The sequence below is a fragment of the Coregonus lavaretus genome (assembly GCF_964263955.1).
Source record: "Coregonus lavaretus genome assembly, chromosome: 32".
In the NCBI taxonomy this organism is placed as follows: Eukaryota; Metazoa; Chordata; class Actinopteri; order Salmoniformes; family Salmonidae; genus Coregonus; species Coregonus lavaretus.
The window spans coordinates 7,092,186-7,109,556 of NC_140019.1; the positions used below are offsets into that span (position 1 = coordinate 7,092,186).

The following is a 17,371-nucleotide window of genomic DNA, read 5'->3' on the forward strand; positions in this document are numbered from 1 at the left end:
CCTGAATAAGATTCCAGCATCCTGCCCGGTACATAGGCACCTGCTGGACAGTAGCCGCGGTATCATTACTGAGTTGTGTTGTGATGGTTGGGATGGAATGTACTCCATGACTGGACATTGATATGAGTCGGTATTAGAGAGGCAGCTGCAGTACAAACTGAAGACTCCTATGGTGGCAGACTGATGGAGACAGACTGGGTCATTCCTACAATGTGGTGCCTTTTCTGTCCTCAGGAAATATCACTTTAGTGTATAATTCCAAAAGGCTTTAAATATAAGGTCAGGTGTCCTTTCCCTTAAAAACATAAAAATATGGATCTTGAAAGGGAATTTTATGCATTTTGAACACTTTTTTTCAGTGGATGAGGGCATTTTTGCCATGTTCCTGGGTGTTATTCATCAAATTCCATGATAAATATAAGCCATAAAATAATAAAATATTTAAAATCTTTCTTCATTATTGTATAGACCTAGTTAAGTTATCTCTCATCAATAACTATTTTTTCATGATTATTGTATTTATTATTATTTTATTTCAGATTTTCTGTGTGTCCTTGATGTCACTTTCTACCCTGTTAGTTTGTTGTAATTCTCCATTTAAGAAAACAACCCATTCCTACAATTACACGACATTCAAGAAGTGTCATCATTTCTTTGGTTGGAAAACAAAGGTGCAAAGCTAAAGAAATATACACACTCAGTTTGATCTATTTTTCCATGTTCCATGTTGTTAGTCTGTATGTCCCACTCTTAAATTTCCACCCTGTTAGGCTAAATTATAAAGACAATTTACAATTTTTTTATGTTAAAATATGTTTGATAGAGAAGTCCTGTTAAAGTGTTCTCAATTATGCTAGCTCAATCTTGCTCACTCACAGAGCTATGGCTAATTTAAGCTCCAAATTTCCACCTCGTTAGGTTCCACCCTGTTATGATTATGCACCTAACAGGTTGAAAAATGTGCCTGAGCTTGTCCAATATGCTTTTTTGATCGAATACATAATTGTATTTTCTCAAAAAGTTACAAGGTCCAAAATGCACCACATAATGTGAATGACCCGACTACAGTGGGAGACTATTCAATGTTCCTCCTTCCAAAACTGACTGTTCAGTTTGACAGGCCTAATAAAACAATGGTAACACTTTAACCTTTAACCATGCCATAATATGTCATAACAGATTACATAACTTGTCATAACATGTCATAATATGGTCATAACACTGTCATGACACATATATTTAGACCTGTTGTGACATATATTGCGTTATTTTATGGCTGGTTATGACACCTACCTAAGAGTGTCAAAACCCACAAAACCTACCACAGTAGTAACTTTATGGCTGGCTATGACACCTACCTAAGAGTGTCAAAACCGACCAAACCTATCACACAAGACAAAACATTCCATTACACCATAGCCTACTTGTCAACAATATGTTTATGTTATGTAACATTTTCTGAAATGTACCATATTAAATTAGGAGGACAAGACACCCTCTTTTTGACTGATGACTGACATAAGGGCATGTACGTGATAGGCCTATCTGGCTTATATGATTATGATGGTCATAATGCTTCTTCACAGTGTCGTAAAGTGTATTTTCTTAGTCCAAGTAAAGTGACACAGGATGGTCATAATGCTTCTTGACAGTGTCATACAGTGCATTTTCTACGAGTTATAAAAAAATTAACAAATTATACATGACTGTAAAGATTTCATTACAACAACAACTAAGGATTTAAGAAACAAACTTTAAAAGGAAATGAAACTTCTTGGCAGGGAAAAAGCACATCTGAATAAACATAGTTATTGACACTCTTATGTAGGTGTCATAACCACCATAAAATAACGTATATATGTCACAACAGGTGTAAATATATGGGTCATCACAGTGTTATGACCATATTATGACAGGTTATGACAAGTTATGTAATCTGTTATAACATATTATGACATGGTTATGACCGTGTCATAACGTGTTATGACGCTGGGTGTCAAGTAAAGTGTTACCCAATTTTATACATGTGATGTGAAAGTGGCTTCATGTTAATTATACTGTATAAAGCTGAAATAAGCAAAGATACACTAATTTCTTGTGCCTGTAGTTTCAGAGGGCATGCATGGGTATTGAGACTGTCCTTGTTTATGTCTCTAAACACTCCAAAGCTGTCAGATGTCAGATGTTGTGCCTCTCTGGTAATGTGTAGAGGAAGGTGTGAATTTGAGGCCTGTATTTCCATGTTCCCTCCTTTGCATTTACTCTTATTTTCCCTTCTTATATTTATGGGAGTCCCCGGGAATTGGCTACTATATAAATTCTCTCCTTTTATAAATAGTGGGGTTGTTGTTCCCTATGATGAGGATATGGAATGTGTTTGGAATGGATGTGTTGTTTAAGAGGACAATGCGAGGTGAGCAAGCGAGGGGATGACCAGTGTGAATATGTGAATTAAGCCCACTGTGGATTTTGGACTGCACTTTGTCTCCAGTGGACATTCCAGGCCAGGCCATGGGGGGAAGATTTATCTTACGCATGTGTTTCTAAATCCAACGCACAGAAGGCAAAACCAAATTAGACTGTGGCTTAGCTCGGGTTTCCTCTCGTCCAGAAGCTCTACTCTAGCTAGTAGCTAGCCAGTCCTCCAGGCTCAGGGTGGGTGCTGATAGGTGGTAGAGGCCCAGTCACTGGATCTCCTGCAGGGCACACTGAGAATACCATGCTGGCCTGCTGGGTGACACAGGGAGTGTCATTTGCATCTCAAATTATGTTCAATTTAATAATAAACTACATTCATCCATCTGACTTCATTATTATGTGAATAAATGCAACAGGCCCTGTGTGTCTCTGGAGGAATCTAGTCAAGGTAGCGAGCCTTGCTTTACCTCTCAGTATGACTATAATGAACATGTGTCTAACTTGCACAGTCATGCAATTATTAAGAGACTAGATACAACAGCTAATCCTGGCAACCAATGTACCAGCATTAATTTATTGAGTCAAGTACACCAGTGATGCCAAGGTGGAACCCAAGCATATACACTGCATTCGGAAAGTATTCAGATCCCTTGACGTTTTCCACATTTTGTTACGTTACAGCCTTATTCTAAAATTGATTAAATTGTTTTTTTCCCTCATCAATCTACACACAATACCCCATAACGACAAAGCAAAAACAGGTTTTTAGAAATGTTTGCAAAGGTATTTTTAAAACCCCCGGAAAAGTATTCAGACCCTTTACTCAGTACTTTGTTGAAGCACCTTTGGCAGCGATTACAGCCTTGAGTCTTCTTGGGTATGACGCTACAAGGTTGGCACACCTATTTTTGGGGGGTTTCTCCCATTCTTCTCTGCAGATCCTCTCAAGCTCTGTCAGGTTGGATCAGGAGCTTCGCTGCACAGCTATGTTCGATCTGGTTCAAGTCCGGGCTCTGGCTTGGCCACTCAAGGACATTCAGAGACTTGTCCCAAAGCCACTCCTGCGTTGTCTTGGCTGTGTGCTTAGGGAAGGTGAACCTTCGCCCCAGTCTGAGGTCCTGAGCGCTCTGGAGCAGGTTTTCATCAAGGATCTCTCTGTACTTTGCTCCATTCATCTTTCCCTCAAACCTGACTAGTCTCCCAGTCCCTGCCGCTGAAAAACATCCCCACAGCATGATGTTGCCACCACCATGCTTCACCATAGGGATGATGTTGGCCAGGTGATGAGCGGTGCCTGGTATCCTCCAGGCCAAAGAGTTCAATCTTGGTTTCATCAGACCAGAGAATCTCACCTCCCTGACCAAGGCCCTTCTTGCTCAGTTTGGCCGGGCGGCCAGCTCTAGGAAAAGTCTTGGTGGTTCCAAACTTCTTCCATTTAAGAATGATGGAGGCCACCGTGTTCATGGGGACCTTCAATGCTACAGAAATGTTTTGGTACCCATCCCCAGATCTGTGCCTCGACACAATCCTGTCTCGGAGCTCTATGGACAATTCCTTCGACCTCATGGCTTGGTTTTTGCTCTTACATTTACATTTTAGTCATTTAGCAGACGCTCTTATCCAGAGCGACTTACAGTTAGTGAATACATATATATATTTATTTTTTATTTTTGTATATATACTGGCCCCCCGTGGGAATCAAACCCACAACGCCATGCTCTATCAACTGAGCTACACCCCTGCCGGCCATTCCCTCCCCTACCCTGGACGACGCTGGGCCAATTGTGCGCCGCCCATGAGTCTCCCGGTCGCGGCCGGCTGCGACAGAGCCTGGATTTGAACCAGGATCTCTAGTGGCACAGTTAGCACTGCGATGCAGTGCCTTAGACCACTGCGCCACTCAGTGCTCTGACATGCACTGTCAACTGTGGGACCTTATATAGACAGGTGTGTGCCTTTCCAAATCATGTCCAATAAATTGAATTTACCACAGGTGGACTCCAATCAAGTTGTAGAAACATCTTAAGGATGATCAATGGAAACAGGATGCACCTGAGCTCAATTTAGTCTCATAAATAAGGTATTTCTGTTTTTTAATTTGTACAAATTTGGAAAAACCTGCTTTCGCTTTGGCATTATGGGGTATTGTGTGTAGATTGATGAGGGAAAAAATCATTTTATACATTTTAGAATAAAGCAGTAATGTAACAAAATGTGGAAAAAGTGAAGGGGTCTGAATACTTTCCAAATGCGCTGTACTATGTGTAGTGTAAATTATATTTACCAATAGAACTACTAAATTATGAACATATAGTTAGTCACAGAATTACTCTGTAAAATGTGGAATGCATTTATTCAATTCAACTAATAGGATTTATTAGTCACGAAAGAATGAACACTCAAACAATTGCAGTGTACATGAAATACATGATACATTACAGAATAATACAGAGTAAATGACTATCAACTAAATAAGACTTAACGTGGTTACAGGTGTCTTCAGTTCAAAATAATCTCTAAGAAAAAAAACGATGTGTGTCACACATACAGGAACTTGCTAACAAGTTCTCAGAAGTATGAACGAATTCACTGTCCTTTTAACCAAATTCAAGCAGAAACTCATGCCCAAGCTGAATTAAAATTGCTTTGCACTTTGCTAGTTAAAACAATAAGCAGGAAAACACACCCAGATTCTAATCTAATCAACTGAATTTAAATGATAGGACCACACCCCTGGACCACACACGTCTGCTGTCCGACGAACTGAATAACACAGTTTCTCTGTAACTATAAATCCATAGCACTTACAGTACAATATAACATATCAAAATGTGTAGCTTTTTGAGAACTCCTGAAACAATCCAAACATGACAATTTAATTCACAGTAACATTCATTTAGTTGATTCAAGTTTCATCAGTCCAGTGACTCCAGGACTCGTCCCCGAGATTGCCACAGATAAGGTGTGGCTCTCTCCTGTGAGATGCAAATATATGGCCATCCATCTAAATAATTACATTTACATTTTAGTCATTTAGCAGACGCTCTTATCCAGAGCGACTTACAGTTAGTGAGTGCATACATTTTCATACTGGCCCCCCGTGGGAAACAAACCCACAACCCTGCCGTTGCAAGCGCCATGCTCTACCAACTGAGCTACAGGGTGGTATTGAGTCTTCATGCTCGTCCTCAGCGCCTGCAAGTTGCTAGTCGCGAGTATCAACTTCTCAAATTGTTCCACTACAGTTAGATTTCATGTATCTGATACGTTGAGGAGATGAATCATCAGATCAGACTGGGTGGTCAGAAGAAGATCTCCCTGGTGACAGGGTGGGTTTCCCTCCTCACTCAATCGTATCAAGAGGTCCAGTCTGTCTGTTGTTAAATGGAGCCTCTGTTTTAAGGGTGCCACTTAAATCACACAAACATCCCCATCTCTCTGGAATGTTGGGATTACCTCAGAGGGTTCCATGTACTTGTTTCTGTTTTCCTCACGATGCCGTGGCATGGTGGAGCCCTTTTCTTGTTAGCCAAAATGTATCTGCTTTTCATTGTCAAGTTAATAATTGTCTCTGTTACAGTCAGTACATGTCTTAGCGCTTGGAACTGGAAGGCGAAAAGGAAAAGTATATTTTGTGTGTCTTGTGTTATGCTTGTCCTCTTCCTCTTAGCAGTGTGTCTCCAACGCAGTGATATGTGTTGTTGTTTTCATGCAAAGCATTTAGAAGTGTCATGTTGCTACTCTGATGGGTTGTTGAACCTTCCCCTAATGCTGTTGAAGTGTGTGTGTGTGTGTGTGTGTGTGTGTGTGTGTGTGTGTGTGTGTGTGTGTGTGTGTGTGTGTGTGTGTGTGTGTGTGTGTGTGTGTGTGTGTGTGTGTGTGTGTGTGTGTGTGTGTGTGTGTGTGTGTGTGTGTGTTGTGTGTGTGTGTGTGTGTGTATATGGATTGCGTCCATACTCCACAGGGATAACTTGAAGTATCCTATTTCTAGGTATTTCTGGGTTTCCTGGAATGAGCTGGTTCAGTCAACAGCACATGATTTACATTGTTGCAGAGCCTTGGCTCCAAGCTGAGCTCCCTCTGTGTGCCAATGAGATCCCCTTTCTGTATAAATAGTCAGAGGCTCATGCCAGTATTCATCAGCAGAGTGATTGTGGGAGATTAAAAGAGATGAACAGTGCCTTTCTGCGGTAAGCAACATGAGCTGCAGATGGATAGATTGTTATGTAACCTTTACCCACCGTGATGATCACTCAGTCGTGGGCTTTTGAGGCAACACACACAGACAGACAGACAGACAGACAGACAGACAGACAGACAGACAGACAGACAGACAGACAGACAGACAGACAGACACACACACACACAATTAAACTTGGCATGTCACATCACAATGTTGAAGCAGGATCTCAAGGTGCAGTATCCTTAGTTTCATTTGTAAGATCACATAGTGTACAGAAGTGTACAGTTGGTCTGATGGAGGCTTGAATTGTGTTAGCTTTAGGACCTATGGTGTACAGAATGAAATAATGATATTGGTGTATGACACATATAAACATCTGCTTATTCTCCCTCCCCTCTGTATAGAAATCAGCACCTATTGGACACAGTGACACTCCCCCTTGGAAAAGCCTGAAACATGGCACAGTAAGTTGGAAGGACATAATGACTAGGCTGAAAAGTTTTCAATGAAAACCAGTAGAACATCTAACATTAAATATTGAGAAATGTAAAATGACATGGGGTTGGACAACTGTGTGTGTGTGTGTGTGTGTGTGTGTGTGTGTGTGTGTGTGTGTGTGTGTGTGTGTGTGTGTGTGTGTGTGTGTGTGTGTGTGTGTGTGTGTTGTTTGTGTGTGTGTGTGTGTGTGTGTGTGTGTGTGTGTGAAGCATCCAGAAGAAGACCAGTAGCATGTCCTTGACCATCTCCAGCTCCTCCAGAGCAATCTCCTCTTCCTCCTCCTCTTCCTCTTCCTCTACCTCGGTCCAGCAGCAGAGACACTCCAGCCTGGTGCAGCCCCTCTGCATCAGCCCCCAGAGGGTACCTACCTGATACACACACACACACACATGCACAAACACACACACAGAGACATACACCCTATTATAGCTATGCTGATGCTTCGCCCACCACACCTTCACTCACAACATACAAGATAAACATATTCATAATAAATATATATTTTATGTCATTAGTGAAAGTATTCACACCCCTTGACTTTTTCCACATTTTGTTGTGTTAGACCCTGAATTTAAAATGGATTACATTTAGATTTTGTGTAACGGATCTACACACAATAACCCATAATGTCAAAGTGGAATTTTGTTTTTAGAATTTTTTATACATTAATAGAAAATAATACGCTGAAATGTCTTGAGTCATTAAGTATTCAACCCCTTTGTTATGGCAAGCATAAATCAGTTCAGGAATAAAAGTTTGCTTAACAAGTCACATACGGTTGAAGTCGGAAGTTTACATACACTTAGGTTGGAGTCATTAAAACTTGTTTTTCAACCACTCCACAAATTTCTTGTTAACAAACTATAGTTTTGGCAAGTCGGTTAGGACATCTACTTTGTGCATGACACAAGTAATTTTTCCAACAGTTGTTTACAGACAGATTATTTAACTTATAATTCACTGTATCACAATTCCAGTGGGTCAGAGGTTTACATACACTAAGTTGACTGTGCCTTTAAACAGCTTGGAAAATTCCAGAAAAGGATGTAATGGCTTTAGAAGCTTCTGATAGGCTAATTGACATCATTTGAGTCAATTGGAGGTGTACCTGTGGATGTATTTCAAGGCCTACCTTCAAACTCAGTGCCTCTTTGCTCGACATCATGGGAAAATCAAAAGAAATCAGGGGAAAAAATGTAGACCTCCACAAGTCTGGTTCATCCTTGGGAGCAATTTCCAAATGCCTGAAGGTACCACGTTCATCTGTACAAACAATAGTACACAAGTATAAACACCATGGGACCACGCAGCCGTCATACTGCTCAGGAAGGAGACATGTTCTGTCTCCTGGAGATGAACGTACTTTGGTGCGAAAAGTGCAAATCAATCCCAGAACAACAGCAAAGGACCTTGTGAAGATGCTGGAGGAAACAGGTACAAATTATCTATATCCACAGTAAAACGAGTCCTATATCGACATAACCTGAAAGGCCACTCAGTAAGGAAGAAGCCACTGCTCCAAAACCGCCATAAAAAAGCCAGACTACGGTTTGCAACTGCACATGGGGACAAAGATTGTACTTTTTGGAGAAATGTCCTCTGGTCTGATAAAACAAAAATAGAACTGTTTGGCCATAATGACCATCGTTATGTTTGGAGGAAAAAGGGGATGCTTGCAAGCCGAAGAACACCATCCCAACCATGAAGCACGAGGGTGGCAGCATCATGCTGTGGGGGTGCTTTGCTGCAGGAGGGACTGGTGCACTTCCCAAAATAGATGGCATCATGAGGAAGGACAATTTGGCAAAGAAATGAACTTTTTGTTCTGAATACAATGTGTTGTTAGGGGCAAATCTAACACTACACATCACTGAGTACCACTCTTCATATTTTCAAGCATGGTGGTGGCTGCATCATGTTATGGGTATACTTGTCATTGGCAAGGACTGGGGAGTTTTTTAGGATAAAAGGAAACATAATACAGCTAACCACAGGCAAAATCCTAGAGGAAAACCTGGTTCAGTCTGCTTTCCACCAGACACCGGGAGACAAATTCACCTTCAGCAGGACAATAACCTAAAACACAAGGCCAAATGTACACTAGAGTTGCTTACCAGGACGACATTGAATGTTCCTGAGTGGCCTAGTTACAGTTTTGACTTAAATTGGCTTGAAAATCTATGGCAAGACTTGGAAATGGCTGTCTAGCAATGATCAACAACCAACTTGACAGAGCTTCAAGAATTCTTAAAAGACTAATGGGCAAATATTGTACAATCCAGGTGTGCAAAGCTTTTAGAGACTTACCCAGAAAGACTCACAGCTGTAATCTCTGCCAAAGTTGATTATAACTTGTATTGACTCGGGGGGTTAACTACCTATCTAATGAAGATATATTAGTGTTTTATTTTTCATAAAAAATGTATTGTACAATCTTAGCATTTTTCTTCAACTTTGACATTACAGAGTATTGTGTGTGGATCATTTTATTTTTATTTATTTCACCTTTATTTAACCAGATAAACCAGTTGAGAACAAGTTCTCATTTACAACTGCGACCTGGCCAAGATAAAGCAAAGCAGTGCGATAAAAACAACAACACAGAGTTACATATGGGGTAAAACAAAACAAAGTCAAAAATACAACAGAAATACATATAATATACAGTGTGTGCAAATTTAGCAAGTTATGGAGGTAAGGCAATAAAATAGGCTATAGTGCAAAATAATTACAATTAGGATTAACACTGGAATGATAGATGTGCAAGAGATGATGTGCAAATAGAGATACTGGGGTACAAATGAGCAAAATAAATAACAATATAGGGATGAGGTAGTTGGGCGGGCTAATTTCAGATGGGCTGTGTACAGGTGCAGTGATCGGTAAGGTGCTCTGACAACTGATGCTTAAAGTTAGTGAGGGAGATAAGTGACTCCAGCTTCAGAGATTTTTGCAATTTGTTCCAGTCATTGGCAGCAGAGAACTGGAAGGAATTGCGGCCAAAGGAGGTGTTGGCTTTGGGGATGACCAGTGAGATATACCCGCTGGAGCGCAGACTACGGGTGGGTGTTGCTATGGTGACCAATGAGCTAAGATAAGGCGGGGATTTGCCTAGCAGTGATTTATAGATGGCCTGGAGCCAGTGGGTTTGGCGACGAATATGTAGTGAGGACCAGCCAACAAGAGCGTACAGGTCACAGTGGTGGGTATTATATGGGGCTTTGGAGACAAAATGGCCTGTGATAGACTACATCCAATTTGCTGAGTAGAGTGTTGGAGGCTATTTTGTAAATGACATCGCCGAAGTCAAGGATCGGTAGGATAGTCAGTTTTACGAGGGCATGTTTGGCAGCATGAGTGAAGGAGGCTTTGTTGCGAAATAGGAAACCGATTCTAGATTTAACTTTGGATTGGAGATTCTTAATGTGAGTCTGGAAGGATAGTTTACAGTCTAACCAGACACCTAGATATTTGTAGTTGTCCACATACTCTAGGTCAGACCCGTCGAGAGCGGTGATTCTAGTCGGGTGGGCGGGTGCAAGCAGCGTTCGGTTGAAGAGCATGCATTTAGTTTTACTAGTGTTTAAGAGCAGTTGGAGGCTACTGAAGGAGTGTTGTATGGAATTGAAGCTCGTTTGGAGGTTTGTTAACACAGTGTCCAATGAAGGGCCAGATGTATACAAAATGGTGTCGTCTGCGTAGAGGTGGATCTGAGAGTCACCAGCAGCAAGAGCGACGTCATTGATATACACAGAGAAAAGAGTCGGCCCAAGAATTGAACCCTGTGGCACCCCCATAGAGACTGCCATAGGTCCAGACAACAGGCCCTCCGATTTGACACATTGAACTCTATCTGAGAAGTAGTTGGTGAACCAGGCGAGGCAGTCATTTGAGAAACCAAGGCTATTTAGTCTGCCAATAAGAATGCGGTGGTTGACAGCCTTGAGTCGAAAGCCTTGGCCAGGTCAATGAAAACGGCTGCATCATTGACAAAAAATGACAGTCAAATCAATTTTAATCCCACTTTATAACAAAACAAAATGTGTAAAAAGTCAAGGGATGTGAATACTTTGTTAAGGCCCTGTATATAATATATACCTTCAACTGCTCCTTGTCAATATGTTATGTACCCACAGACAACACATGACAGTGTTTATTTGTGTTTTTGAATCCAGACACAGAGCCCATCATATCCCCAACAGTATTCAGGGAGTGGTGGAGTGGCCCCTACTTTTGTCAAGGTAATACAGGATACATCTTTACCCCCATCTGGTGACTGAATATGGAACTAAAGCATGGATTTGTCTGGTTTGGAAATAAAGGTTGAGTCAAAGGTTGAATTGGACTTGGCCCTTCATACATTCTATGAAGGTTCCTTCCTACTTACATCAGAACTGTGGACAGAGTTATGATCATTGTCATTCAACACATGGATTGACACCTGCTCTAGTTCCTCATGATTACGTAGGCATATGACATAGCTTTCCAGTCAGAAGATGAGAAAGGCCATTGCCTTAATTGCTGTCAGAGGTAAAAATATATATATATAATAAAAAAGTATTATAAATATATATATGTCAAAAGTGTTCTTGTCAGTTTGTTAATGATTGTGCCCTAAACATGTGGGTACACACTCTTTGTGTAGAGGGCGAGGAGAGGAGAGAGGTTAAGAGAGGAGGGGCTTGGTGGTGGTGGTGGTATGTGAGTCTCAGCAGCCAGCCAGTCACTTTGATCCAGTTCTCTTCGTGTCCAGTGTCTCCACGATGTCAGCACGATCAAGGGTCAGTTGGTGGTTCTAGAGTGCCGTATTCGTGGAACGCCACCACTGCAGGTTCTGTGGTATCGCGAGGAAGAGCAGATAGTGGACTCTGCTGACTTCCGCATCCTCAGAAAGAGTGAGTGGCAGCAGTGCATGGTGGCTCCATCGGGGTTGGGAAATACACACAGACCAAAAATTACCTTTGACCCAATAGGCACACACTGGTTGAATCAACATTGTTTCCACGTCATTTCAATGAAATTACATTGAACCAACATGGAATAGACATTGAATTGATGTCTGTGCCCAGTGGGGAGGCACTAAATAGAAATTATCTCTAAACGTTCTCCTTCTTTTTCAGAGGCTACTTCTGCATCAGTGGCAGGTGAGTGGGAAATCATATCAAAGGCCCACTGTTGGCTATTGTTGAAGGGCACATTTACCAGTGTCTTCCATTATAAAATGACATAACATTAACATGATACATTGGTGCTGGTATTGGTGTGCCATTCTCATGTGTCCCCTACTCTCCTTCCTTCATAGAGGAGCTGTGTACCCTTGTCATCACCGAGGCATTCCCAGAGGATTCTGGGATGTTCAAATGTATAGCAGGGAATCCGTTCGGAACAGTATCATGCAACGCCATACTGGAGGTGTACATTGGTGAGCAGAGACTCGTTTCAGAACTGGTCAGACACACAAGACTACTTTTGTGCTTTTACTCAGCTTTCTTCATCTGCTCTAATCGACATACAGTCCTGAAATACATTCTGACAGTGTGATGTCTCTGTGTCCAGACCTGGAAGAGCAGATGGAGAATGAGCCACGCACGGATGAGCAGCCCTTAGAGTCTACCAGGCTGGAACCTGATGAAGTCCCCTCTTTACTGCAAGAAGTAGCAGCGATTCCCCCTCCAGAGTGGCCCGAGAGCCCAGTCTGCGAGATTGACCCCCCATTGGAAGAACAGTGAGTTCAACTATTCTAATATTCTGCAAAAACCCTAAAATGGAAAGATGAGGGGCCAGTATGCTGTTCTGTGAGACAGTATTAATTTATCAAAATACCTATCAATATGTAAAGTACTTTGGAGAAATTAACATAAATGTAATCTATGAAATGGCAGAGATGCAGAGGTTCCCACGGGGGGGCAGTAGTAAAAAAATGCTCTGGATAAGAGCGTCTGCTGAATGACTAAAATGTAAATGTCAGGAAAATATTTCCCTACTGTCAATTCGATTCAACTGCCACAAGAGGGGACTATTTCCTTGTTTTGAAGTTGCAGGTAGGCTGCCATAGTTTGAAAGGTTTTATGATCTAATTCTCTGTGTCCATTCATTAATTACGGTAAGAGAGTACTCAATTAAGACAGGTATTACAGCGCTGCTGATTGTTTGGTTTGTAGATGTGTTTGATTATCATCTGATTGTAATAACAGGGAGGGGCTTATTTAGCCTATTTGTCCTTAATTTTGATTGGAAACAAATGCAAGGAACACATGTTATACCATGTTATTAAATAGCACTATTATAGATGATTGTGTGTAGGCTAGAGAGGCACACCGAATGGGGGCGACTGTGACATGTAAAATTAAAATAAAGGCAGGTCAGGTTATGGTGTCGGAAATGAGGGGTAGCAGCACAGCCGTGCTCTGAAATCAGCTGAGAGTCGCGTGCACGTCATTCTGCATACTTGACGTGGGGGTACACAATCTATACAGACCTTTTGCTCTCCGACTCAAATCAGAAACAATCAACTCTCTGTGGTTCAGCCTATATTGAAGTTGAAATATTGAGACTTTTAGTCTAGTAACTTTTATCCAGGTAAGCTTAATGCATTATTGTTAGATTTTTTTAAATGTTCTTCTATCACTCAATTGGTGATACATTTGTCACAGGTGCAACTGATTATAAAAGTTTGTCTAATTGATTTGTTTTTCTATTTAAATGTATATATCGAAATATGTGTGAGTGTGTAGAATCTTCTAATATGCACTGTGGTCATTTTCTAAATGGGTAAATGCAAATTGTATTTTTAATTGGATGTTACAGTACTGACATTTCTGCATGACATATCAGTGACTCAGTGAGTTGGTTAAATTGTGTTTTTGAAGGTCTGTGGCTGTGCTGTGTAGTGTCAAAGTGATACCTCTATAGCAATTTGTAGTAGGCTAAAGAGTAATAGTGCTCTGTAGAGACCCCAAGCATTGTCTAATGTATTTAAGTGTGCATACCAAAGCTAGTCCAATATGTACTCTTAAGGAGCCTAATGTTACCGTTACTCCTTAAGGTCCAAGGACCTTATACTACATGACACCCGAACATCTCATTCCAAAATCATGGGCATTAATATGGAGTTGGTCCCCCCCTTTGCTGCTATAGCCGCCTCCTGTTTTGGGAAGGCTTTCCACTAGATGTTGGAACATTGCTGCAGGGACTTACTTCCATTCAGCCACAAGCATTAGTGAGGTCGGGCACTTAGGCCTGGCTCGCAGTCGGCGTTCCAATTCATCCCAAAGGTGTTCGATGGGGTTGAGGTCAGTCTCTGTGCAGGCCAGCCAAGTTCTTCCACACCGATCTCGACAAACTATTTCTGTATGAACCTCGCTTTGTGCACAGGGGCATTGTCATGCTGAAACAGGAAAGGGCCTTCCACAAACTGTTGCCACAAAGTTTGAATCACAGAATCGTCTAGAATGTAATTATATGCTGTAGTGTTAAGATTTCCCTTCACTGGAACAAAGGGGCCTAGCCCGAACGATGAAAATCAGCCCCAGACCATTATTCCTCCTCCACCAAACTTTACAGTTGGCACTATGCATTGAGGCAGGTATCGTTCTCCTAGCATCCGCCAAACCCAGATTCATCGGACTGCCAGATGGTGAAGCGTGATTCATCACTCCAGATAATGCGTTTCCACTGCTCCAGAGTCCAATGGCGGCAAGCTTTACACCACTCCAGCCGACGCTTGGCATTGTGCATGGTGATCTTAGGCTTGTGTGCGGCTGCTCGGTCATGGAAACCCATTTCATGAAGTTCCAGACGAACAGTTATTGTAATGACGTTGCTTCCAGAGGCAGTTTGGAACTCGGTAGTGCAACCGAGGACAGACGATTTTTACGAGCTACACGCTTCTGCACTCAGTGATCCCGTTCTGTGAGCTTGTGTGGCCTACCACTTTGGGGCTGAGCTGTTGTTGCTCCTAGATGTTTCCACTTCACAATAATGGCACTTACATTTGACTGGGGCAGCTCTAGCAGGGCAGACATTTGACGAACTGACTTGTTGGAAAGGTGGCATCCTATGATGGTGCCACGTTGAAAGTCACTGAGTTCTTCAGTAAGACCATTCCAATCCCCCATGTTATATATATATATATATATATATATATATATATATAAAACGTCAGGGAAAAAAGCATTTGATCCCCTGCTGATTTTGTACGTTTGCCCACTGACAAAGAAATTATCAGTCTATAATTTTAATGGTAGGTTTATTTGAACAGTGAGAGACAGAATTACAACAACAATATCCAGAAAAACGCATGTCAAAAATGTAATAAATTGATTTGCATTTTAATGAGGGAAATAAGTATTTGACCCCCTCTCAATCAGAAAGATTTCTGGCTCCCAGGTGTCTTTTATACAGGTAACGAGCTGAGATTAGGAGCACACTCTTAAAGGGAGTGCTCCTAATCTCAGCTTGTTACCTGTATAAAAGACACCTGTCCACAGAAGCAATCAATCAATCAGATTCCAAACTCTCCACCATGGCCAAGAAAAAAGAGCTCCAAGGATGTCAGGGACAAGATTGTAGATCTACACAAGGCTGGAATGGGCTACAAGACCATCGCCAAGCAGCTTGGTGAGACGGTGACAACAGTTGGTGCGATTATTCGCAAATGGAAGAAACACAAAATAACTGTCAATCTCCCTCGGCCTGGGGCTCCATGCAAGATCTCACCTCGTGGAGTTGCAATGATCATGAGAACGGTGAGGTATCAGCCCAGAACTACACAGGAGGATCTTGTCAATGATCTCAAGGCAGCTGGGACCATAGTCACCAAGAAAACAATTGGTAACACACTACGGCGTGAAGGACTGAAATCCTGCAGCGCCCGCAAGGTCCCCCTGCTCAAGAAAGCACATATACAGGGCCGTCTGAAGTTTGCCAATGAACATCTGAATGATTCAGATCTCGCTGTGTTTGGAGGAGGAGGAATGCTGCCTATGACCCCAAGAACACCATCCCCACCGTCAAACATGGAGGTGGAAACATTATGCTTTGGGGGTGTTTTTCTGCTAAGGGGATAGGACATCTTCACCGCATCAAAGGGATGATGGACGGGGCCATGTACCATCAAATCTTGGGTGAGAACCTCCTTCCCTCAGCCAGGGCATTGAAAATGGGTCGTGGATGGGTATTCCAGCATGACAATGACCCAAAACACACAGCCAAGGCAACAAAGGAGTGGCTCAAGAAGAAGCACATTAAGGTCCTGGAGTGGCCTAGCCAGTCTCCAGACCTTAATCCCATAGAAAATCTGTGGAGGGAGCTGAAGGTTCGAGTTACCAAACGTCAGCCTCGAAACCTTAATGACTTGGAGAAGATCTGCAAAGAGGAGTGGAACAAAATCCCTCCTGAGATGTGTGCAAACCTGGTGGCCAACTACAAGAAACGTCTGACCTCTGTGATTGCCAACAAGGGTTTTGCCACCAAGTACTAACTCATGTTTTGCAGAGGGGTCAAATACTTATTTCCCTCATTAAAATGCAAATCAATTTATAACATTTTTGACATGCGTTTTTTCTGGATTCTTTTGTTGTTATTCTGTCTCTCACTGTTCAAGTAAACCTACCATTAAAATTATAGACTGATCATGTCTTTGTCAGTGGGTAAACGTACAAAATCAGCAGGGGATCAAATACTTTTTTCCCCTCACTGTATATATATATATATATATATATATATATATATATATATATATACATACATATCCTTAAAAAATATATATTCCCCTTTATTACTTTCCAACCCCGCCACCCTTTCCCTACTTGGAGTAAACTAGTGAACAACAATGCTTAGCCCTCTACTTCCAGCTTATACTTACTATCTACATTTTATGGACACAGTCAATTTTACAATAATTATATTTTGTTAGTTTTTTTCTCCTGAACATCTTCTACTCTCAACCTCTCCGATCATTTTCATGATGTCCATCCGGTTTGCTTCTATATGCCATATCTTTCTAACTGTGCTCTTTCACAAAATACTTATTATGGACACAGTATGCTTACATTATTAGTTATCTTGTTATTATTTGTTGTTAGTTATTAGTTCTACTGCCAATGTTTGTCTCTGGAGATCGCATAGCTGTGTGCTCGATTTTATACACCTGTCAGCAACGGGTGTGGCTGAAATAGCCAAATCCACTAATTTGTGTCCACATACTTTTGAATATATAGTGTATGTTATTTTCAAAGGTAGACTGGCTCTGGCAGCCAAATACTCTATCTA

General features: G+C 41.6%; 1 protein-coding gene across 1 annotated transcript; it reads left to right on the top strand.

The window, feature by feature from the left end:
- Positions 1-7,057: 7,057 nt before the first annotated feature.
- Positions 7,058-12,828, top strand: LOC311107666 (palladin-like; the record flags this gene model as incomplete). The annotated part of the gene is made up of 7 exons (XM_084150189.1): positions 7,058-7,065; positions 7,309-7,459; positions 11,275-11,340; positions 11,853-11,994; positions 12,220-12,243; positions 12,402-12,521; positions 12,656-12,828. The coding sequence occupies 7 exons, from the start codon at positions 7,058-7,060 to the stop codon at positions 12,826-12,828; spliced, it is 684 nt and encodes a 227-aa protein (XP_084006315.1).
- Between the last annotated feature and the right edge of the window lie 4,543 nt (positions 12,829-17,371).